This window comes from Thermobia domestica, chromosome 15 (assembly GCF_964235325.1).
Source record: "Thermobia domestica chromosome 15, izTheDome1.hap1.1, whole genome shotgun sequence".
NCBI classification, from domain to species: domain Eukaryota; kingdom Metazoa; phylum Arthropoda; class Insecta; order Zygentoma; family Lepismatidae; genus Thermobia; species Thermobia domestica.
Genome location: NC_137468.1, coordinates 81,057,751 through 81,083,670, shown reverse-complemented (window position 1 = coordinate 81,083,670; position 25,920 = coordinate 81,057,751). Strand labels below are relative to the sequence as shown.

Genomic DNA, 25,920 nt, shown 5'->3' with positions numbered 1-25,920 from the left:
AGAAAGAGGAGACGGTGGAAGAGAGAGAAAGAATATTGAGTAGTGGTGCAGACCCGAGGAAGAAGAAGTCAAGCCACGCTCGACGGCTTTTCTGGAAAGGTGCTGAAGGAGTTTCCAAAAATTATTTTTGAGACCACGTATCACGAGTTTCCCAGGAACCTCGGGTGGAAGTTATCAGGAATTCTTTTGTTGTTTAACATATCCGTTTAATCTCTGTGTAAGAAGAGGATGTCAAGTAAGTAAGGAACAGTGAAAGTGAAACTCAGGTATTTGGCTTCAAAATTTTCCTTGTTCTGGCAAACTATCATGAGTGAATATATTTTCTGGTGTTCGTGTAATTCTCGTAATATGAAGCACTAAATTCGTAAAGTTTCCCTCAACGCCGCACGCATGTAGATTTAGGCAATGTGACATCGTGTTTTCATTCGATGGGGGGGGGAAGAAAGCTAGAATCTCAGCACAGAGCGATTGTCGTAATCTCAAGAAAATGTGTGTACCACACACCCATTTTCCCCAGTGATGAAGGATGTTTTAGATTCCCCAAAATCTAGAAATTATTCATTTTCGGTAATTCTGCTCAAAATTCAACCTTTATTCATTTTTGGCATGTTTTCTTTGGTTTGACGTAGAATGATTATGAATGTTGAATATGTAAACAAGTGTCAGTATCACGGCTATTTGTCTAGTGCAAGGGTACATGCATCTTGAGTACCGATAACCGAAAACGTTCATCAATAGGCAAAACCTACGTACTATTTTAGAAAACTGATACCCATCAAGTTAGAAAATGCAATGTTGATAATTATTAGTAAATATTTTTCCTTCTTTTTAAGAAATTGAATATATTCAGAACGACACTAATGCAAAACTAACCACTGCGTCTTCGGTAGAAATGTGGTAGCGAAAACAAAATATAAATGCAAGTTAAGTATGGTGCTTTAGGAAATGTATGTGTGATTTTTTTTTTTTTAATATATATATACTTGTTTAGGTTAAGTTAGTTTAGTTAGATTAGGGCTTTAGGTTTAAGTTGTGTGAATATATTATATGCATGTCTTGCCTGTGCTAGATCGTCATGTGGGTCCGAGCTGACAAGAGGTCGCGAAGAGCGTAAATCCTCTACGCCGGCCACGAAATCGATGCACAGAAGAGTGTAAGCACCAAGGAATATATGTAAACAAAAGGCAAATTAAGCTAACCACAATCTGTAGGCAGTGAATTTATTATTTTCAGTAGTATTTTGTATTTTCTACTGTACTCTTATGTTTGTTTTGCGTGTCGAATACCATGGAAATGCTCTAGAAGGCAAGAATATTCAATGAATATCAAAGAATGTGAATATTTCGAGAATATAAACAAAAGTAAATAATGTTTTTGGCTTCGAAAGTATAGAAATCGGTTTTATTAAATTTTATTCAGATGGGTATGTCAGTTCAATGTAAATATTTTCCTGTTAACGAATATTTTGTGCTACATTCATGAATATTTTGAAAGAAAATAAAACTTACTAGCCGTGAATGCATCTTTCTTTTCGAATACGAAATCTAACTAGCTTGTAATTTTAAGAAGTCATAGTAGAAACATGTAGTCGATGTTTTTGGTATGCATGCTAAGCATGATAGAAGCGAAGAGCAGTGTGCAGAATAAGTTTACTGGGGAAATGAAATAGCTGTGAAATTCAGGGAAGAGACTTTCCTTAGTGTGACCGAGTTGAAAACAACCGAATCTGTAGAAATTTCTCATTTCATCGATTGCTATCAAAATCTTAGTTTGGATTTTTTTTTTTAAATTACAAAGTTCTGTTTCAAAAGATTTTTTTTTTTTAATTCAGATAGGACTTTCACAGACAACATCAAGATCTTCTTTGTGCTCAGTGCCAGCTCCACTCGGAGGTCGGTGTCCTGTGTCTGTAGTCGTGGTTCACAGCCTATTTCCGGATGGGATGTGAATGATGAACTGCAGGCCTGGATGTCGGGCTGTGAGTTGAGATGGAAGAGAGTTTGGAAGCTTTATATTTCGGGCCAAATTTGAGTTCTACTTTCCGTAGATGATTGGCTTGGTGATTGTATCAGTGACTGTTGATGACGAGCCCATACGGGCCCAGTAGGTTCGGTGTCACTAGTCAGTGATACATTCAGCATAGCATGTAATCTCAAGGAAAGGGAACATCATACAAGAAAACAACAATATTTCATTATTTTATTTATCATTATTATTATTATTTTTATTATTTTTTGTAAAAATGGCGACCCCTATCCAGGATTTCTGTTGTTTCAATCCTACGCGAGCGCTAAGGAAAGCAAACAATCACAGCAGAGTATTTGTAATGGGGATAATTACGACAATCGCTACATTGAATGAAACATGGTCACTTCTGAATCTATATGTGCGTGATGTTGTGGGAAACAAACTTCAATGAAAGTGGAAATGTCTGTGGGTAGCAGATCAAGTAACGAATCTCGGCATCCGAGTGAATATATATGCTGTTCAGACGAAATTGCTGGGTTTAGTGTTTATTGTGACAGCTGTTTTAGATGGGTACATGCCCAATGTTATGGTTTATCCGAGGAACAAGTACAGGAGTTAGACAAAAGTAGTGAGCCGTGGCTATGTAAGCCCTGCCTGGCGAAACAGGCGACAGTGTTGCCACTGCCGAAATCTTCGGAAACTGAAAGTGATGAAGGCGAACGTGGAACGCGTGGTAGTCCGAACAATTCTGAGAAAGAGGAAGGAAGTCGAGGAAACGTAGCTTCCGGTTCAAATGTGCAACTAACGGACTTCGCGGCCATGATGGAACGCTTCAGTCAAACTCTAACATTAACGCTGAATGAAAAGTTCGAAAAGGTCGATAGTAAATTCCAGGCGATGAATGAGAAATTCGATAATGTAAAATTTGAATTGTTACAAACGATTAATGAAAAAGTAGCCCATGTGAACGAAGACGTAGAGGCTGTTAGGTCGGAAGTTCGCGACTTATATACCTCTGTTGGGAATTATCAGAATAAAATAGACGCGCGGGTCGATGCCGTTGAGGAAGGTCTCCGGTTATCGGTTGAAGCGCAGAATCGACGATGTGACGACTTGACAAAGGAGTTCTCACATCTCGAACTCAGTACCCAAAGGTCGTGTCAGGCACTTGAAGCCAGGATTCAGACGTTAGAGGGAAAAACAAACCAAAGAAAAGATAAACGGTGTGGTCGTAAGCGAGCGCGAGACTTTGTTGTCGGTGATGGAATCGAGTCTGACGGGACCGAGTCAGACATCCAAGTGGATGTACCGGTCTCTTCAGTTGGGGAGACTCGTACTATTCCCACGGTGACTGTCTCTGTCTGTCAGCCGACCAACATTCACGGCACAAATGTCCTTCCCTTTGAATTATCTTCACGTACGTTGAATTTAAACAAGTCACATACGTCCTGTGTTGAGACAATAGGTAGTCAGGCGTTGTCCAGGAGGTCGAATCCATTGTTAGTTTCGCCTCAGGTGTCAGGATTTTCCAATCCTAGCTGTCGGTTGAACCATGTGGTGTCCTCTAGTAGTGTAGCAGACATGACTCCTTCGTGTGCTGGAGTTCAGGAGGGAATATGTGGTCACGCGGTGGTATCAATGCCAGACAATTTAATTTCTGGACAAAATTACCAACACTATTCCATTTTCGGTCAAAATCAATTGGGTGCAAAGAGCCCCGTGGTTGGCCACAATTCTCCCGTGAACCCCAGTAGAAGCGAGGAAGGCATTGGTAAGCGAACTCTAAATTTAAGACTCTCTGAATTAAATCACTTACCTACATTTTCTGGTGAGTACGGTTTGGCTAGAACATTTCTAGAAAATTTGGAACAAACTTTCAAGGTAATTTCGGCATCTGAACACGAACGTCTAACCTTGGTACCTTGTTGCCTAACAGCTGGGGCCAAGACATGGTTCCAGACTGTATGTCAAGACATAAATAGTTACGCGGATTTTGTGCGTCTGTTCCGAGAACACTATTTTTCAGCGAGAATGGAAAGGTTGCAAAAGAAGTTCATCCAGGGAATGAAATACGATCGAGCAAAGTACAGCCGATTAACGGACTTTGCGTGGAAAATAGTGGCAGAATATTATGCGGTGGCTCAACACCCGGATGAAAGTGAACTGATAGAGATAGTCTTGGATTGCTTACCAGCTGGTGACGCCAAGTTGTTGAGAGCTGTTGAGCCAAAGAACATTCAACACCTTATGGTGAAAATAGCTGAAATAGAGGGACATCCAGAGCCTAGTGAACCGGTCACGGACAAGAAGTTTAGACGCTTTCAGGTACGTCAGGCGAAAGTCGTCAAAAAGACAGAAAAGTTAGGGAAACAAGCCACCAAAGATACTTCGTCTCAGACGGAGGAAGACGAAAGCAAGAGGAAGGAAGGAAATTCCAATGGCAAAGGAGATGACCGATTTTCCGGAAACCGGGGTCGAAGAAGGAACTTCCAGTCTCGAAGACCATGGCCCAATCAAGGAAGACCGAATTGGGTAAGAGAGAGTAATGGAAATCGGAATGCTCCGTATGGGTACAACCAACGCTACTATCCAGCAGCGATGAGTTATGGGTATCCGCGGGGTACATCTCAGACATGCGCGCCAAACGCGATGACCTCAGCAGGAGCGCAAGCCTATCCGGGATACGCGCCGAATTTACTTCCTGGAGGGGGAGTGGCGGCTCCCACGTCCACTTCTTCCCCAGGAGTGAACATGGCGATGTCCACTGGATGGCCTCCGCAATACACGTCATTCGTACCGACGATGGCTCAGCCACCGGAAACGAACGGGAATGGTTTGGGAAATGCATATCGCAGCCCTCATTAGGGGAGAGTGTGGACTGCGATGTGGATTCCTCAACTCCCCAGAAAGAACAAGATCGGTTAGCGAGTAGTCAAAATTCCAATTTGGTAACAACCTCGTTCGATTTTGATACTAACCTTCTAAATTCGAAATTTAATGTTTTGGCAGATTCCGAAATTCGGGGATTTTAGAAAATTACATGCCATCTGGAAGGATTCTCAATTGTAGCGAGAATCAGTCCAAATGGAGTAATTTTCTAAAAGCAGCCCAAGATTTGTGCAATCACTCTTGGTGTGATGCTCTCGGATGTACTCCAGCGGAGCGTTTCTTAACGTATTCAGCATCCAAGAGCTTCAAAGAAAACTTTATTTGGCCCAAAGAGACGGTGCAAGTAAATGAAAACAAGAAATTTGTAGTTTCTGTTCCGGCAGCAGAACCGAAGAAGGAAAGAAAGCTGCGGAAACAGCAAGACGTCGTTACAGAAGGTTCTTTGGTGATGGTGAAAACTCACCATATATCGTCTATACCCAAAAAGGTATTTGCAAAATTTATGCACACATACGTCGGACCTTACCAAGTGGTATCTCTATCTCGGAATTCAGCGAGATTGCAGACTCTGAAGGGAGAAAATATAGGAGTTCAGAGTTTTGACAATCTGAAACTGTTTCGCTGTTCAGAAGAGAAAAGAAAGGAATTATTAGAAGGATGAAAAAAAAAAAAAAAAAAAAAAAAAAGAAAACTTAGTTTATAGGTTAAGATTAGGTTAGGTTTGATTAGAATGTATAGTTGTAATTAGAATTGAAAGAAAAAAAAAAGATGTTTTATCTTGTATAGTCTCTAGTAATTTAGTAGTAACAAAAAAAAAAAAAAAAAAAAACAACTTAAGAAGAACTCATAAGTTCAGATTTTTTTTTTTTTTCTCCGAAGCTCCCGGAGGATGTTACCTTATGCTCAGCATAATGTAACATGGCCCGATGTTTTTGAGCACCTTGTATGTTGGTAGAAAATTTTAAAATTTATTTAGAATGTTAATAGAAACTTTTATTTTATAGTAGAGCAAACCGTAGGTTGAGAATTTTGTGTAATTTTAGTAAAACAGAGCGTTTCAATAGATGTTAGATGAAGATTACATGATTATTAATTATATTTTATATGTTTTACGCATTTATCCATGAATATATTATTATTTTAGACAAATAAGTATATATTTCGGCTTTTTCAATGGTTTTCAGTTCATTTCTATTTATATTTCGGCATAGGGAATCTTCACAAGAAAGCTAAAAATTTATTTCGTAAAATCTTCATCAAAATTCCAAATTAATAAAGTCAGCCATAATTTCTTCTTGGTACATCTCTTTGTTTCGAAGTAAAATTATCTGATTGGCTAATCCACAATCACAGCTGCGGCTGAGATTTCGGTTCTCTTTGATCTTCACTCAGAAGCCTATCATCCTATGATTACGTCATAATTATCTTCCAATTGGGGATCATCTTCTCGTAACTCTTTGTCTTACGGCGTCAGCCATTTCAAGAGTCAGACGTGCAGTGTTTAGCGTCTGCGGAAAAAGTGGAATAATTTGTAATCACGTGAAAATTGTGTCAAATTCTTCGTTTTGGCGAATATTGGAAGAGATAACTGTACGACATTTGGTGTTTCAACAAATTGTTAATCCGGAAATAAGACAATTGTGAAGTAATTTCGCATAACATAACGGATACTAGCCTATAGCTATCCAGTGGTATGGAATGAGCTCCTTAGCAAATTTTGCGTTCTCGGTCAACCAGAGAACCTAAGAGAAGAAAGAGGAGACGGTGGAAGAGAGAGAAAGAATATTGAGTAGTGGTGCAGACCCGAGGAAGAAGAAGTCAAGCCACGCTCGACGGCTTTTCTGGAAAGGTGCTGAAGGAGTTTCCAAAAATTATTTTTGAGACCACGTATCACGAGTTTCCCAGGAACCTCGGGTGGAAGTTATCAGGAATTCTTTTGTTGTTTAACATATCCGTTTAATCTCTGTGTAAGAAGAGGATGTCAAGTAAGTAAGGAACAGTGAAAGTGAAACTCAGGTATTTGGCTTCAAAATTTTCCTTGTTCTGGCAAACTATCATGAGTGAATATATTTTCTGGTGTTCGTGTAATTCTCGTAATATGAAGCACTAAATTCGTAAAGTTTCCCTCAACGCCGCACGCATGTAGATTTAGGCAATGTGACATCGTGTTTTCATTCGATGGGGGGGGGAAGAAAGCTAGAATCTCAGCACAGAGCGATTGTCGTAATCTCAAGAAAATGTGTGTACCACACACCCATTTTCCCCAGTGATGAAGGATGTTTTAGATTCCCCAAAATCTAGAAATTATTCATTTTCGGTAATTCTGCTCAAAATTCAACCTTTATTCATTTTTGGCATGTTTTCTTTGGTTTGACGTAGAATGATTATGAATGTTGAATATGTAAACAAGTGTCAGTATCACGGCTATTTGTCTAGTGCAAGGGTACATGCATCTTGAGTACCGATAACCGAAAACGTTCATCAATAGGCAAAACCTACGTACTATTTTAGAAAACTGATACCCATCAAGTTAGAAAATGCAATGTTGATAATTATTAGTAAATATTTTTCCTTCTTTTTAAGAAATTGAATATATTCAGAACGACACTAATGCAAAACTAACCACTGCGTCTTCGGTAGAAATGTGGTAGCGAAAACAAAATATAAATGCAAGTTAAGTATGGTGCTTTAGGAAATGTATGTGTGATTTTTTTTTTTTTAATATATATATACTTGTTTAGGTTAAGTTAGTTTAGTTAGATTAGGGCTTTAGGTTTAAGTTGTGTGAATATATTATATGCATGTCTTGCCTGTGCTAGATCGTCATGTGGGTCCGAGCTGACAAGAGGTCGCGAAGAGCGTAAATCCTCTACGCCGGCCACGAAATCGATGCACAGAAGAGTGTAAGCACCAAGGAATATATGTAAACAAAAGGCAAATTAAGCTAACCACAATCTGTAGGCAGTGAATTTATTATTTTCAGTAGTATTTTGTATTTTCTACTGTACTCTTATGTTTGTTTTGCGTGTCGAATACCATGGAAATGCTCTAGAAGGCAAGAATATTCAATGAATATCAAAGAATGTGAATATTTCGAGAATATAAACAAAAGTAAATAATGTTTTTGGCTTCGAAAGTATAGAAATCGGTTTTATTAAATTTTATTCAGATGGGTATGTCAGTTCAATGTAAATATTTTCCTGTTAACGAATATTTTGTGCTACATTCATGAATATTTTGAAAGAAAATAAAACTTACTAGCCGTGAATGCATCTTTCTTTTCGAATACGAAATCTAACTAGCTTGTAATTTTAAGAAGTCATAGTAGAAACATGTAGTCGATGTTTTTGGTATGCATGCTAAGCATGATAGAAGCGAAGAGCAGTGTGCAGAATAAGTTTACTGGGGAAATGAAATAGCTGTGAAATTCAGGGAAGAGACTTTCCTTAGTGTGACCGAGTTGAAAACAACCGAATCTGTAGAAATTTCTCATTTCATCGATTGCTATCAAAATCTTAGTTTGGATTTTTTTTTTTAAATTACAAAATTCTGTTTCAAAAGATTTTTTTTTTTTTAATTCAGATAGGACTTTCACAGACAACATCAAGATCTTCTTTGTGCTCAGTGCCAGCTCCACTCGGAGGTCGGTGTCCTGTGTCTGTAGTCGTGGTTCACAGCCTATTTCCGGATGGGATGTGAATGATGAACTGCAGGCCTGGATGTCGGGCTGTGAGTTGAGATGGAAGAGAGTTTGGAAGCTTTATATTTCGGGCCAAATTTGAGTTCTACTTTCCGTAGATGATTGGCTTGGTGATTGTATCAGTGACTGTTGATGACGAGCCCATACGGGCCCAGTAGGTTCGGTGTCACTAGTCAGTGATACATTCAGCATAGCATGTAATCTCAAGGAAAGGGAACATCATACAAGAAAACAACAATATTTCATTATTTTATTTATCATTATTATTATTATTTTTATTATTTTTTGTAAAAGACCTCCTGTGGTTTATCCCTGGTACAGATGATTACAATTTGTTAAATGCATGCTAACATCTGAATAAACTCACAGGCGTATAGGTTGAACGTTTATATAACACAAGTTAGTTTGCCGCTTATTGAGTTGAGTTGTGTTGATTTTCAGTTTAACGTCCCGTCCAGCAGTGAGCCTATATGAGACGTGGACCTACTGATTAACGTGGAATCCGATCCACATGAGCTCCAGTCCGGAATCGAACGTTTCCCCTTATTGACTATGGTTGCCTTGCCACATCGCAAATTAGGCGGGATATCCTGAATTTTAAGAAAATTTTGAGTGTCCCAAATTACATCTAAAAGGTCATATTAAGATTTAGGTCTATATGGATAGAAGTCAATTATCCAAAAACATTAAGATGTGACCAACGCAAAATTTCGAAACATAATGTGCAACTACACGACTATCTAACCATCGATATGGTTTCTTTGCTTAAATTTTTGTGATGACAACAGTGAAATTATTACCAATGATGTTATTCTTTGTGTCGGTTAAATGATTCATAATTTCTACTCAACTAACCATCAACAAGAATTTTCTGTGTCGTTCGTTTTTGTTTTAAGTTTCCATTGGAATTTTCATTTATGCATGTACGTACAAATTTGAGTATAACGAACCGGCGTTCTGTACCATGTCTATGAGACGTGGAGTCTGAATCACCGTAATGCGTTCAAATTTGCGTGCTCTTTTATCGGGAATCGAATCTGAGATACTCTGCCTAAAAGACACACAGCAACTACACTGGTGTTAAGATCACAGAAATACAAAATACAACACATCCAGCTGTAAGTGCAAAGGGAAAGGAGCTTAATATCCTTACTAAATGAGCAAAGCAAAATTAAACCAGTGAACCAGTCTATGCGTAACTCAGGAGCATATCAACTAGGGAGGGGTCCGGACTCCCAGAACTTAGTAACTCAACATACATTTGTACAATTTCTTAATAAAACTATACTTGTTTAACAAGGAAATAATTGATGTAGCATGAAAATTTAATTTTACACTTCATCTTTATTTTTTGTCTTACAAAAACAATCTAGTTCTATATTTTTTTCTGAAAATATAGGTGGAAGTATTTTGCAATTACTTATAGTCTTTTCAGGTGCTGAACAATAACCGTTCAATACTACATGGACGTAGTGGCAGCTTTAAAATTATTTTACAGATACTAACTCTATGGCTATGTAATCCGGAGGTTCAAGGCCGCGTTCACAAAAGCTCTCCATTGACTTCTGCCCTTAGCCAACTAGATCCAGTTTCTGCTTTTGTATTTCTATTTCAGCGAGATCCATCTTAATATTGTCCTTCCATCTGCGCCTAGGTCTTCCTAATGGACGTTTCCCTATTGCATTTCCAGTTAGAACTTTGAAAGCGTTTCTACTTTCTTTCATTCTTGCTACATGACCTACCCACCTGAGCCTTCTAGACTTAATGAGTTTAACAGTGTTCGGTAAACTGTATAAATCATTCAGTTCCTCGTTACGAACTTTTGCACCATTCCCCATTCCAGTAAGTCTTGGGTCCAAATATTCGTCTCAGGATTCGTCTCAAAATAAATAAATAAAAAATAAAATAAAAAATAACGCTTTACGTAATCATTATCCGAATTTAGCCACAGTAATCGTAAGTCTAAAACTAATAAAGCCTCAGTAACCGAATTCTAACCACTTATTGCTAGACGAGTAAAGATTGTTTTATGAAAGATTAAGATTTTTGAAGTGTCCCATAACATAAAATCTAATACAGATATTAAGATATTGTTAATAATAATAATAATTATATATATATATATATATATATATATATATATATATATATATATATATATATATATATATATATATATATATATATATATATATATTACACATCTTCCAGCACAGTGACAAAAGTTTAAATTTACGATTCTCATGAAATACTTTAGGCAAGATTCTAATCCACTTATGCTTAGAAATAATAGCGTACAGGAAGTAGAAATCGAAAGCTGTAATTGTAATTTAATGAAGAACAAAATGTCCTTACATTTCATAAATAGTATATATTTCAATAACAATCTTATCGCATTGCATACTTCCTTTTCATAGGTTTAGTGATACAAAGATCACCTCTGGGGCAAAGGGTCCCTGGTTCGATCTCCAGAGACAAGAGTTTGCTGTGTATATCATTCTGTCCATGTGTTTTAACGTGATTCTGTTGTTTCCATCCAAATCCTTACTCCACAAATTAGTTCATAATCATTTACTATCATTAATTGTTCGTCTATTAAATATCAAACTGAGTTGATCTCTCTTAGTTTCAGAAAACTCCATTGGAGAATGCTGAAACGAATATAACGTTAGCAAGTGTTTAGAGTGCCTAGTAGGCTTATCAGGCTGTACTGCCATCTAGTTTAAGTTTCATGAACTACCGGTTGATCGACGTGTGAGTCATCACCTGTTTGTCGCTGGGACGAAACTCTACTCATTAGCCTGTTCACTAATCAATAAAAATAGCTCGATACGAATTGCCACAGTTTTGCATTGGGACGAAACACTACTACTTTGGGACGAAATGCTACGGATTTTCCCTTAGAACGAAACGCTACTGTGACGAAACACTACGAAACCTTATGTTTCGCAACCGTACAACACAATAGGGGGCGAAATTTCCGGTCGCCAGATCGCCATTGGCGACTAAAAATTTAGAGCTGGCGACCAGTGTTCAACAGGGATGGTTTCCGCCTAAACTCTGCGCAGTTTGTTTCGCACGAAACTAATTGTCACTGAATGAGAGAAAACACGGAATGTGCAGTCTCCACAACGGACATGGAATCTCTGTCAAATCAAAGGCCGTTGTGGGAAGGGAGTAATCATAATTTGTACGTGAGAGATACATGCGACCACCATTTTTGGATTTTGGATCTGACTTCGAAATTTTGCGCCCTGGACATGATTATTCGCGACGACAAAAGATTTTGAGTGAGTGATTAGGGGGGGGAATGGGGACGTCAGCAGCTAGGCTATATGTCCCCGTCACGATGAACACGGTTGCTCTGAATTAAAAGATGGGAAGAAAAAGGCTAAAGAATAGGAAAAACAAAACTGCTGCTAAATAAGAGAAAATAAAAGATAAAGAGAATAGAGAAATAGAAAATAAAACAATAAATAAATTAAAATATATAACAATAACGATATATAGAAACACAATAAAAGCTAACAGAAGTTAAAAATGCAGCAGCAATAAAACAGTGGAAAAACACTAAAACAGCTCAGAGAACGTGAGCAACCCCAGAAGCATAAACAAACTCTAGTACCCGGCGAACCATAACACTTGAATCCCCCAAAGACAAAAGATTTTGAATTGAATAATACGAAACACAAATTCCCTGCTGGACAAACACCAATCGACCAATCGACGTCTACATGATTTTGGTCTGTTAATACTGATCCTAGATATTTGATTTTACGGTAACTTGCATACAAAAAGAAATAAATAAAAAGTCTGATTTCACGAAGCAAAACGGATTACGTTTTTTTCTTTTTCTTTTTTTTCTTTTTCTTTTTCTTTTTTTTCTTTCTTTCTTTCTTTTTTTTTTTTGAAAGTTATGAACTTACAATTCTTGGTTGGGATTGAAATTAGCGAAGGGGTAGACAATGTAGACGTGATGACTGTAGAAAGGTGCAAAGAGGCGGTGAGTTCATCTGTGATATCATCCGCCCTTCCCAGACATACGTATATTGTAACATAGATTTAAAAAAAAGTATAAAATACTATTTATGGCATACAAAAAGTACTTGTTCCCCCAAAAAATGTCCTTGCCCCTCCGTTTGCTCCCAAGAAATTTAATCTTACGTCAGTAAATGTAGATATGTTAAATTTATCAGAAAAATAACTTTCGCTCGTTTGTATAACGTATAGCATCACAAGATTAATCAAAAATGCAGTTATGGAAAAGAGAAAAACTTACTTTTTTTTTGTTTGTTTGTTTGTTTTAGCAAAGAATCAACGATCATCCACTAATAAACAGGAACGCACGGTTGGATAAATTTGAGAGCGCGCTTCATATACTAACTTGAGAATGTTGGATTCAATGCAACTATTTTTAAGTCCTATATCCGCCAATGGGTTCACAAGAAAAAATCTCTCAAACTTGGAATTAAAAAAAAAAAAATGAAGTCGAACCAACCCAAAACATATTAACGAATCATAAAACTACCATCACAATAATGTTATATATTTGTATAATAATTTCGACATGGAACGACTTCCAAAAAAATATCATAGATATTTTTTTAATAGAAATTACTTTCTGCTTTCAAGCGCTTTGTTATTATCGTCCGCTTTTAAGTGTTTTTACTTTTTATTTTATTTTATTTATTTATTGTCTTTTTGAAGTCGGTTCATTTATTTTTAAAGTTTTTTATTAATTACTTAGTTTTTGTCTGTTTTCCATACCAGGGTTGCATATTCAAGTTTGAACACCTGACAAAGGATGGCTACCCTCAAGTATTTTGTGGAGCAGTTCCGATTCCAGAGAAATTGTTTTGGATTCCGTAAAGACAGTAAAATTCTCGACTTTATGTGTTTTATTGATAAACTAGATTATTATTATTATTATTATTATTATTATTATTATTATTATTATTATTATTATTATATTATATTATTATTATTATTATTATTATTATTATTATTATTATTATTATTATTATTATTATTATTATTCAAATTTAATTTTTAAACCATATTTTATCATTTCCAACAGTAATTTTGGGATGATGATCGTTGATTTTCTTAAAACGTTGATTGGTTATGTGTTGGAATGGCGTCAATATATAATTATGCTGCCTTCATTTCCTATTAACTTACGTAATTATCTCCTTCAGTTCGAGGCAAAATGGCGTCGGAGTAGGAAGAACAGTCTCAAAGTCCAGTTTAATACAACTTTTTATTTCATACAAGTGTGTTTTTAAGTTCTTTTTATGTGTGATACAAATTTTAAAAAGTGTGGACATTCCTGAGTTACTAATATTCACATTTACAATAATTTAGCTGTATAACAGTAAGAGTTTGACACGGGCGATTTCAGGCTATATGCCTTCGCCATTTTAGTTTGCAACTTCGCGTTATGACCATGATAATTATTTGCATATCAATTTTGTTTAATACAATTTTATACTTTTTTAAAACAATTTATAGTGCAATAGTCGACATGGGTATTGGCTGCGGTATTTAATTTAATAAAACCACAAACGTGGTTCTAGAACAAGAACAAGAACATTATCTCGATGAGTTCAAGCAACTTCGCAATGACCAAAAGGTATTACTAGACTCCGGATATCAATGACGTAATTTCTTTACCCTTCTGGTCCTTCCGTCGTAAAGTTAAATAATCTTGATATTGTGTAATCAGAATTAAGGTAGCAGATTAGTACGGTCGACAGATCTAAGATATTTACTGGTGATTGTAATCATGTCTGTCCTGTCGCAGGATCGAGTCTTACTCAGAGTATGGGAATTGTGTTCTGTCGTTTCTCCATTCCCTACTTTAATTATAATCATTCATCATTAGGACAGTTTTATCCTTTATGCAGCTGTAAATTATGTTTTTCACTTTCTTAAATTGTGCTTTACTATGTTATTTCCTAAACTATATTATGCATTTTATTTCACTCACTTCTATGACAAACACTTTTTATTTTACCCAATTTTTTCTAAATATATGGATAGACATTGAAAAATGTAAGCACGAAACTATCAATGACATACTCGTTTTCTATTAGAATTTAAGACGATATATTTCAGAACTGAAGGAAATTACACTGCATAAGGGTGATGTTTAAAACAATGCTTTATGCTCAAACAATTACTTTTCTTATTTTCATTCATCTTCACTGTCATCATCGTTGACGGTTTCAGTGTTACTATTAGCTCTCCAATTAAAAGCAAGCTGAAAGTGTGCTTCAAGATTTCATCTTTAAACGAAGACCTGCATGGAATTAAAACCCACCTGAGAGTAGAAAAATTTATTTCAACAGAAGCATTAGATGGATGGATAATTAATCTTTCATACCCAAGGTAGTTAAGTTTGGCATCTTATTCAACTGTTTCCTTCAAAAGGAAAAGGGATAAACGTTAGTATTCATCTTGAAGCATCACATGATACATGCATAATTCTTACAAAGATGTATTTACCTGAGAGAAACGTTTCAACTCCGTCAGTAACCTTTCTGCAAAGATATTTGGATTTGTGCGTGTGGAAACCAGGCACTGAATTTTTTGTCCAAAATTCGGCAGCACTTGGTATAAAATTTGCAAGCTTTTTACACCGCACGCCTGAAGTTTCTAAAATTTCTTGAACTGATTACAGAATAAGCCATACTTGACTTGTATCAACATTTTCAGCTTCTAAAACCTTTGTCTGTTTACAGATGATATCTGTAATTCTAGCTATGGTGTTAAGCTGGAACCTAAGATATTCTTCTTCACTTGAACTATTTCTTAAGACTTGTCACAGCAGTATTCTGAATTTTCCTCTTCTATCCACCTCTGTAATGTGCTACAATAAGTATTATGTAAGTTCCCCAACAAATTCATTTGGTGCGAGCTGGGATTGAGTCAGTGACCCACACAGTAAAGTAAAACTGAATAGTTGGCGAAACTATTTCACGTTATTATTATTATTATTATTATTATTATTATTATTATTATTATTTTTGCAGGGGTAATCTACAATTAATTGACTTAGAGAAACTCCTCTTACCTTATATAATAAAACAAGTAAAGTTAACTCTGCTGTAAACTACTCGCTGAGCAAAACAACACGTTTATTGTAATAATAATAATAATAATAATAATAATAATAATAATAATAATAATAATAATAATAATAATAAATATTAAAGTACAAGTAGGTAAACATACAATAATTCCATCTACTAATACATGTGTAGCAATTTCATTGGCGGATCTAGGAGTCCGAAACTTAGTGGGCGCTATTGCAAACGATTCGAGAATGTGACACATCACCTATATACTGCTATAAGATTTCAAAAAATATATGAATAATAACCTGATTTGATTTTTAGTCCAGAAAAGAAGGGTGCTAAAAGGGGAAAAGAAGGGGCTAGATCCGCCACTAAGCAATTTCCTTCTAAAACTTATATAGCATTTAACCTTTCAAAAATAAATATTTTATTTCTTGAAATCTGTGCTATGAATTTCGAGGTGTGATGAACTATAGTGAACCAAGTACTGCAACAAGAATCTTTATCATAAGGCAATTTCAATATGAAAGTAGATTACTGTATATGTAAAATTAGAGTCACTTTCCAAATAAAGTTTAGGTTTCAGGAGTCCGAGGCCCCAGAACACCTCTTCCGTCCGTACTTCCCTTATTTTTATGTTTCTATGTGATTACTGTGGAAAAATGTCGTCAGCACATATGAAACTAACGCTTTATTGTGATTCATAGGCGACCCCGCGTTACAAGTTCAGGCTACGACACTGAAAACACGTTTTATGCACCTCTGCGATCGTTTTAAATATATATTGTTAGATCATGTGGCCAAGAAATTATTGTTAGGTATTATTATCAGGTTCAAAATAGTTATCACCAGGTCTCGGATTTTGTTGACCTAAAATTTTCTAGAAAGTGACCTATAAAATGACACTTAAAATTCCTGTAAAATCCCCCTAAAATTCACAAAAAATGACCTTAAAACTTGCGTTTTCTTAAATGTTTATTTCGTAAAACATTGACATTTTTTAAATATCCATCGGATTTTAATTAACGTTTGTCACTCATATTCAAAAAGTTTTGTTTCAGTTAGTTGCAGTCCATTGATCATTTATGTCCGTTGATCAGTCCATTGTAGTATTGAAAGCGTCAATTCACTCCCGAGTTGAAACTAGGAAGCACTCTTAAACAATAAAAGTTCGCAAGTGTAGACTACATCAGAATAATAGATAAAAACGCTGTTTAAAATCTTTGTACGCCTTCTAATTCATTTTTAGTTATTCATGTGATCACATCCTTTGTGGTAAACAACCCAGAACTATCTGTTTGGACACCTACCAATCCCCACCTTTCTTTAACCAGTTACAGTTTAGTTTTCATTAGCTTGTTAAGAATGCAGTTTTTCCACACCCAATAGTCAGGAAGCAAGAAAAGAGATTATTTAACTTCGTCTTTTCCAAACTGTAAACCGTGTTCATTTAAAGATTTCCTTATGTAGAAGAAAAAAAATAAAAAGACCATAAATGACCTACACTGTAAAAAATATCGGGAAGGTTTCTCATCTTCGGGGAAGGATTTTGCATAGAAAAGTCTAGGTTTCCGGACAAATCAACAGAACGTTACTCCATTTTAACGAAAATAAGACACTTTCCGTAAGAAATCAGGAAGGATTCGGTGTGTTCAGAAATATATAGAATCCTTTCATCATCGGAAACAAGTTTTCTTTATTTTAAAGGAATTTTCTCATATATTTCCCATAATTTCATGTTACTTTTCCTTTATTTTACGGTAAACTAGCTTTACCTGGCTAATCGGAAACTTTTTATTGATGCATCATGGGAAATAAATGAATAAACATATTTACTTTAAATATTATTTAACGTCCGACGGAAAAAAATAAAGAGAGTAAGTAGTAAAGTGTATTAATTTTTTTATTATTTTCATTATTTGACATACTCGAGCAGTCAGTCCTACCGAAAAGAACATTTATAAGTAAAATACGATGTAAAACACTTTTCGTAAACGAAGAATGTAAATAGCCTATAAGTAATTTCGGAATTACGTGTGCAGACGATTCTACCAAATTTTCACATATTACATTTCCAGGTTAGGGTACAGGTCAGTATTTCTTTTAACACAGCATGCATTAAATAAGAAGCTTCATTAATACTTTCAGAATGACTTCAGAAAGTCTCAGTGTCAATACAGTGTACACATATGGCATACAAACTAGGCATATTTTTGGAATTGGGGGGGCAGAATATTTTGCTTAAATTTTGTATTTTCTTGCTATAGTTTCAGTATTTGTTTATGGTTTAGGTAGGTTAGGTTAGTTTAGGGTATTTCGGTCATTACTCGAGCAGACTGTTGTATCAAATTTTCACACATTTATTGCATTTTTGCAGAACATGCACTAAATGAGGAACTAGTGCATAAACCACGAATCAACTTAGGTGGCCACTAAAAAGCACGAATGCTATCTAACCGAGTGAGCGCAAGAGCGCAGCAAGGGGACCCGAGCAGAGCGAGGGGGAGCGTCCGTAGGGAGCAGGCGCGTCAGTGACGTGGGCATACGCATAAACGAGATGGTGGAAAAATACATAAAACATCCGCAATAATTTTTACATGGTGATTTTAAATGATTTTGGCCCAATTCCAAAAATTATCCCAAACCTATAATAGGGTTCACTTGAGCAGACAGTCCTACCGAAAAGAATATTTATAGGTAAATATACGATGTAAAACACTTCGTGAGAGTGTGAATATAAGTAATTTCGGCATTACTCGTGCAGACAATTCTACCAAATGTTCACATATTTCTTACATTTCCAGGTTAGGGTAGAGGTTAGTATTTCTTTTAACAGAGCATGCACTAAATGAGAGACTTCATTACTACTTTTACAACGACTTCAGCAAGTCTCAGTGTCAATACAGTTTACACATGTGGTATTCAAACTATGGTATATTTTTGGAATTGGGGGGCCAGATTGTTTTGCTTAAATTTTGTACTTTCTTGCGATACTTTCATGTATTTTTTTATGGTTTAGGTAGGTTAGGTTAGTTTGGGTTAGTTTACGATATTTGGGGTATTAGTCAAGCAGGAGGTTCTACCAAATTTTCGCACATTTATTGCATTTTGGCGGAACATGAACTAAATGAGGAGCTAGTGCATAAACCACAAACAAACTTGTAGGTGGCCACTAAAAAGCACGAATGCTATCTAACTGAGTCAGGGCAGAAGCGCAGCAAGCGGGCCCGTGCGAAGCGAGGGGGTGCGTTCCGTAGACTTTCTTGCTATATTTTCTGTACTTTTTTTTTTATGGTTAGGTAGGTTAGGTTACTTTGGGTTACTTTTGGTTAGGTTAGGTTAGAATATTTGGGGCATTACTCGAGCAAACGGTTCTACCAAATTTTCACACATTTATTGCATTTTTGCAGAACATGCACTAAATGAGAAGCTAGTGCATAAACTAGGGTTTGAAAAAACCCGGGCTTTTTTTAAAAAGCCCAACCCACCTGGGCCCATATGGGTTTTTTCGTAATATTTCAATGTCTTTGGGGTAAAAGTGTTAAAATGTGATTTATATTTCAAGATCGTCATTGTCACAACTTGCAACAATTTTCTACTCACTGCTGTTTTGAAAAAAATGGCCGCCATTTTGAAATTTTACATTCGATTGCCGAAAAAATCTATACAGCAAAAGCATGTCTCGTGCTTCCACCGTCAAAATTTCAACTTAAAACACTGAAAATTGCGATTCGTAGCGTGGATACTCGCTGGTTTGAAAAATGGCCGCCATTTTGATATTTTACGTTGGTATACCGCCAAAATCTATACAGGAAATTTACAGTGTGTCGTGCTTGTACTTTAAAAATGTTAACTTAAAAGGCCGAAAGTTGTACCATGTACTGTGTGTGGTAGAGGAAGACAAACGAATTGAGCTGATTTCGTGTTTAACGTCCCTTTCAGCAGCGAGGCTATATGAGACGGGACCTACTGATTAACGTGGAATCCGAACCACATGAGCACCCTCCGAGAAGCAAATCCGGGTCCCACGCCGAAGACGCGTACACTAACCGCATAGCCATTAAGGAGCTCGGCAGACAAACGAACAAATGTAGATGAAGTCATCCAGAAGCCTGACTGACGTTCGCCAAATATAAATACCAAAAGGGGTCTATTAATTTAAAACAGATACAATTCATGTTGTATGAAATAAATAAATGTTTCAGAATGTCTTATATGAAATTAACACCTTCCAGCGTAAATAAACCTGCCATATTTTCTTCATGAGAATACGGGACACCTCAGATCCCCCCTCCCCTCAACTTTCCAACAGAATGCAATGAACAAAAGTTATTATCTAGTTATGAATAGTTATGAATTAAACAATCTAGTTATGAACAAAAGTATAAGAGGCCGCGGTGGCCCAGTGGTAGAGCGTTCACCTCTAGTGCATGGGGTTCCTAGTTCGATTCCAGCTCGCGCCAAGTGAGCTTTGGGGTGGGCAATCACCTTATGCGTGGGTTTTCTCGGGATTCTCACGTTTCCTCCCACTTTCTTCATTCCGCCATTTTATTCATTTCTCATCACCGTCACCTTGAACATAGCAGCCATAACCGTGAGACTAAAACTAAAAGATTTCATTTCATTTATATTTTTTCAAGAATATAATAGGCGAAAGTTCACTAGGCAGCAGCTGCTTTTCTCTGTTCGTACCTTGCAATTAACTGTACAGACTGAAAATCCTTAAAAACTTAAGATATGCTATAAAAATGCTTTACAGGAAAGCAATATGCAAATTATATAAATCAGTGGTACAATCTACCTTCAATATTCTTCGCGCGTTTAGCAATATTTATTTACATGGCTGTATTTGCCAAAATTACGTTCGTCAGTTTAATCTGATGAAAAGCTGATTTTTCTCCTTGTGTCATGTGTAATTGTCAGGACGAGATTTACGAGATTTACCTGGACCAAAGCACAATTCTGTGCCCCTAGCCTGTGAAAAATATTAAAATTCTTGTTAATTTATCTAATGTGTTGCTGGAGAAAAAGTCAGTCATCTTCCCTGTGTTTGTAAATGTAGAAACACTAAAAGCAACTTTTTTTTTTGGTTAGAAAACCAAATTGTAGTTGAAGAAACTTGTGTTTTACATTAAAGGTAAGAAATAATACTAATAGTTTTACTTATATATGTACTATCAGTACCGGCAGCTATGATCTTAAACCCGTCAAACGTATAAGTGATAATGTCTCTCGGTGTCGCCAAGTTGACGAGCACACTATTCACGGAAAATATTTTCTAAAGTACAAAATTGCTTATTTTACTTCAAATAGGCTATAAGCGTAATCCATACATTAATTTGTTCTATAACTATCTCAAGCTAAGGTAAGTTTTTTTTTTTTTTAAATTCATTTAGTGCATTCAGAACTTTATAAAGGTCTTATGTTGAATGTTGTTGTATACCTTAACGTCAAAGCCTCTAATTCGCCCAAGGAAAGTCTAAAATCTTACAAAAATCACTTTCAATGTGATCGCCTTTGTTGTACCAATAATATACTAATAAATAGCTCCAAAACCCAGGTGGGCTTTAAAGTGGGTTTTTCAGGTGGGTCCAACCCGAAAAAAAACACCGGATTAACTGCGTCCGTAGATTTTCTTGCTATATTTTCTGTACTTTTTTATGGTTTAGGTAGGTTAGGTTACTTTGGGTTAGTTTTGGTCAGGTTAGTTTAGGATATTTGGGGCATTACTCGAGCAGACAGTTCTACCAAAATTTCACACATTAATTGCAATTTTGCAGAACATGCACCAAACGAGGAGCTAGTGTATAAACTACGAACCAACTTGTAGGTGGCCACTAAAAAGCACGAATGCTATCTAACCGAGTCAAAGCAGGAGCGCAGCATTGGGTCTAGAGCCACAGCGAGATGGTGTGTCCGTAGGAAGCAGGCGCGTCAGCGACAGGGGTATACGCATAAACGAGGATAATGGAAGAGCACACCTACACATGCTATACTTTCAGTATCACTCAAATTTCATTTCAGTATGTTGTGCACTGACAGTAATTAGTTATATTCAGAATCTTTTTTTATTTTATTTTTTATTATTTTTTTTTTTTCGAAATATGTTTCACATTGTATTTGCCTCTGTTTTGAATTTTAACTTCGTTTCCACACTTTGCACAGTTACGCTCTGTTGCACCAACCGACAATTATGATCGGATAAGATAAACCGTTGATTATTTATATCTTTGGGAAAGAATCTTACATCGTTGTACCAACAGTTTGTGAGAAAGAATTAACTTATCCACCAATAATCGGGCGTTGTATAAAACTATGAGGTTTACGACATGTCATGCAATATCATACATTTGATTGGCTAAAACAGTGCAGTAACAACTGAAAAAATAAAAAAAAACTGATACGCATAGAATGTGGTAGCATTTCGTACTAGATATTGGAAGATTGCGGGCAAGTTGACTCTTCGAGAAGGGAAATGTGTTTTAATGCTTCTAGACAGACATATCTTTAAGGAAAAAAAAAAAAAGAAAAAAGAAAAGAAATTTAAAAAATAGCGCATTTTTTGGGGGGCGGGGATAAGCGGGATGGCGTGGAAGCTCATGTAGTTCGGATCTTACATTAAGTCTCTCTGCTGAAGGGGATGCTAAACTCGAAACCAAACCAAATATGGATATCTAGGGCCCAAATATTCAAGGAAAAAAAGCTTTGCTCTAACAGATCAGAATTCTTTATCCACCTGTTAAGCGACATGTTCAAAAAATCTTTGAGTTTTACGTCCCACGGTTATTCCGGTTAGGCTAAAGGAGACGGTGATGATGAGTAATGAATGAAATGGTGGAATGAAGGAAGTGGGAGGAAACGGGAGAACCCCTAGAAAACCCACGCACACGGTATTTGTCCACCACAAAGTTCACTTGGCGGGGGCTGGGATCGAACCCGGGACCCCAAGCAGCGACATGTTCAAGTAAAGGTAGATAGTCCCTTTTTCTTAAATAATGTTTGGCTACAAACTACGCTAAGCTTCACAGAAATACTGTCTTTTCTTAAATTCAACGTTCGGTTTATGCGCTAAGTATAGGCATACCATAAGTATAGGGTATGATAGGAAGAGTAGAGAATATTAGGGTAGAGTAGTGTAGATTAAGTTAAATTACGTTAACTCAATGCTTTGCCGTTATTTTCAAATGTAGGTTAGGGTAGAGTATGTTAGGTTACGTTAGCTCAACGTTTAACCATTATTTTCACAAGTAGGGTAGAAAAATTAAATGAAATAGTTCGGTGTAACGTCCGAAGATTATTCCCCTTTAGACTAAGGGAGACGATGAAGGAAGTGAATGATGATGGTGAATTGGTGGAATTAGAATGTGGGAGGAAAGGAGTACCCTGGGGAAAAATACGGACACGATGATGTCTAAAACAAATTTGCGTGGCCGGCAATCGAACCACAACCCAGAGAAATGAAGGATAAAGTAGGTAAGGTTAGGATAGATTAGCTCATCGTATTGCCACGTCTTACCATTTTACTTTATTTAACATCTACGTCAGCAAGAAATCCCCTCTTCGCTACTCTGGTTGAATAACTTTTGAAAACACAAGGTTTAACATAGATTTACATTTGCATCGCCGTGCCAGTTCTGCCCAAAACAATAACAACGGTTGAAGTTTACATTGGCATTACCAATTGGTAATGTTTTATTCCAGAAAATACCGTAGCATTGGTGTTCGTAAATATGACTCTTTTAATTATGCAAAGTTTATGTTAGTAAATCACTGTCGTGTTTGCATAATGGTAGCAATTGGCGATGCGGTACAGATTTATGTACGGATCCAAGCACAAATTTCTTCCATATATAGGCCCTAGGCCTATTTCTTTTTCAGCAAATGTGGTTTTGTATGTTAAATAATCGTTCTTGAGGTATTCCGTAGAATTTAAGTATTAACAGTAATGAAAATATTCTAAAGATACATTTGAATACTAAGGAGGTATTTTAGATATCAGAGAGGTTCCCTAAAAGCGGCTGCCTCATTGAAATGAAACATGACAGAACGGAAGTGAAAAACCTACATGCTGTGTTAGAAACACGTCACTATTATCAGACGAAGGTAGTCCTACCACGACATGAAAGTTATACTACTCCTCATGTGGTCTTGATAGCCGAATATCGACATCAAGAGTGAACGTTGTGTGCTGGTATTCATTCCCACTTGTCTAACGGTAGCGTGTGCACCTTTTGTGTACGTGATCCCCGGTTCGATTCCCGGTGGGAGAGCCTTTGGAATTTTAAATGTCCTAGATATATTTGTGTTCGTGTTCCTGTCTACTTTGGTAAGGGTTAAAAAAAAATACGAATAAATTCGTGTGCTCAGCAAAATGAGGAATGATCAGTTGATTTTTAAAAAATCTGGAAGGTGGATCGACTGATGCCGTATTTGGAAAGTCAGTCCAAAGGTCACGGGTTAGATTTCTGGTATAGTCACGCAATTTTCACTCTTCAAATTTATGTTTTACTAAATTTGTAAAAATAATTGCATTCGTTCTCTCTAAAAGTATGGGAACATGTTAAGCAAGGAAAACTTTTTTTTTTCTTAATGGTTCGCACATGAAAAATAAGGTATTTAGAAACTATCAGAAAAATTCCAATTCAAATTAGTTCTCAAAATATGACTGAATACTTACAATAGATGTAAATCCAATCATTTTCGACTACACAGAACGCTTCCTCACAGTAAAAAAAAAAAAAAAAAAAAAAAAAAATGCTGTACGTACCCACATGTTTGTAAACTTTAATTAACAAATTTGTAATATTATTTTAATAGGCCTGTGTGTAAATAAACTAAGTACCATATGTTCTTACTTGTGTGGTGCGTATCTACGTAGAAAAACAAGAAAAAATAGTCTAACCTGTTAAGCACAAATTTCCCCATAAGGTAGCCATTAACCATTGCTATACAAAGTGAAATGAAGTAAAGTATCTGAATTAAGTGTGCTAACTCATGACGCGCAATCATAGAAGTGTTCGACAGTTATGACATCCATATATTCGTGAAATTTACGTTTAAAGCAAAATTTAAGAATCAAACTAAAGTCAGAATTACAGTTGAAGAGATTAACTGTATGTGAGATTACAATGTGTGTCGATTTACAGAAACGGAAGTGTATATAAACAATGTATTTACATATAGATTCCTTCAATATATCTGCACGAAAAAAAAATTGAGAAAGACTGTAGTGTACATACAGAATTCTTAAATCTAATATATTCACCTTTAAAAATGTGACGTACAATCATCATTTGGTGACTAGTCTATTGCACTCTTCTACGTCATATGGATATTTTAAAAAGATATAGGCCTTTTTGAATGAATATAATGGTAAATGTATGCTATGGTTTTGTTCTTAAAGTTTTACAATGAAACTTCATGTTTTTTCAAAAATATAAGACCAGATTAAAAAGAACAGTGATTTTAGAACAAATAAATTATTTAAGTTCTATCCTCTATTTTTCACTTTTCTACGATATTTGACCCGTTTTGGCTCACCATGTTTTCTTACGGAGTGATGCCTGATTTCACATTTTATGCAGCACGAAGTCCTGAATTTTGTTATCCATCAAAGATGCAAGAAGCACGTATGGCCGACAACTTCTATTTTTTTTTTAATTAGCGTAAAATTTCAATGTTGTTCTAAGGGAGACATATTAGTTTGATTTGCAGAATCGAAGACAATCAAAATAAGAAAAGAGAAGAAGGAAGAAAAAAAGATGATATACATTGTATTAGCATCTTTGATGAATCATTTTATTCAGAAGGTCTCCATGCCATATAAAATTTAAAATCATGCATCACTCCGTAAGGAAAATATTTTTTAGGATGTTCCCGAAGGAAATCGGAAAGGTTTTAGTATGAAACCTTTCCTGAAAAATGCGGGCAGCTCCGGAGGCAGAGACGTTTCCGAGGAATTTCAGAAACAGCAATTTTCCAACTCACTAAGAAACACGTATGTTTCCGAAAACTCTCGGGAAGATGTTCGGAAACTTTTCCGACCCAAGACAGAAAACTTTTCCGATCGTTTTCGGAAACCTACAAGTTTCTTAGCGAGTCGGAAAAATACATTTTCCGAAATTCCTCGGAAACGTCTCTGCCTCCGGAGCTGCCCGCATTTTTCCGGAAACCTCGAGAAAAATTTTTTACAGTGTAAAAGTTACCTTAAAATATTAAAAAATGACCTGAAATTTCAAAACGGCAAAAAGTGACCAAAAGTTGACCCTAAAAAAATATATTTTT

At 36.1% G+C, this 25,920-nt stretch overlaps 1 protein-coding gene across 1 annotated transcript in view; it reads right to left on the bottom strand.

Annotated features, from left to right (window-relative positions):
- LOC145671108 (putative ATP-dependent RNA helicase DDX23) overlaps nucleotides 1-24,644 on the bottom strand; it is a 112,014-nt gene extending 87,370 nt beyond the window's left edge. The window contains exon 1 of the mRNA XM_081739890.1: nucleotides 24,539-24,644. Coding sequence (XP_081596016.1) covers nucleotides 24,539-24,572 — 34 coding nt within the window. The 5' untranslated portion in view covers nucleotides 24,573-24,644. The remainder of the gene's footprint in view (nucleotides 1-24,538) is intronic.
- Nucleotides 24,645-25,920: the final 1,276 nt, after the last annotated feature.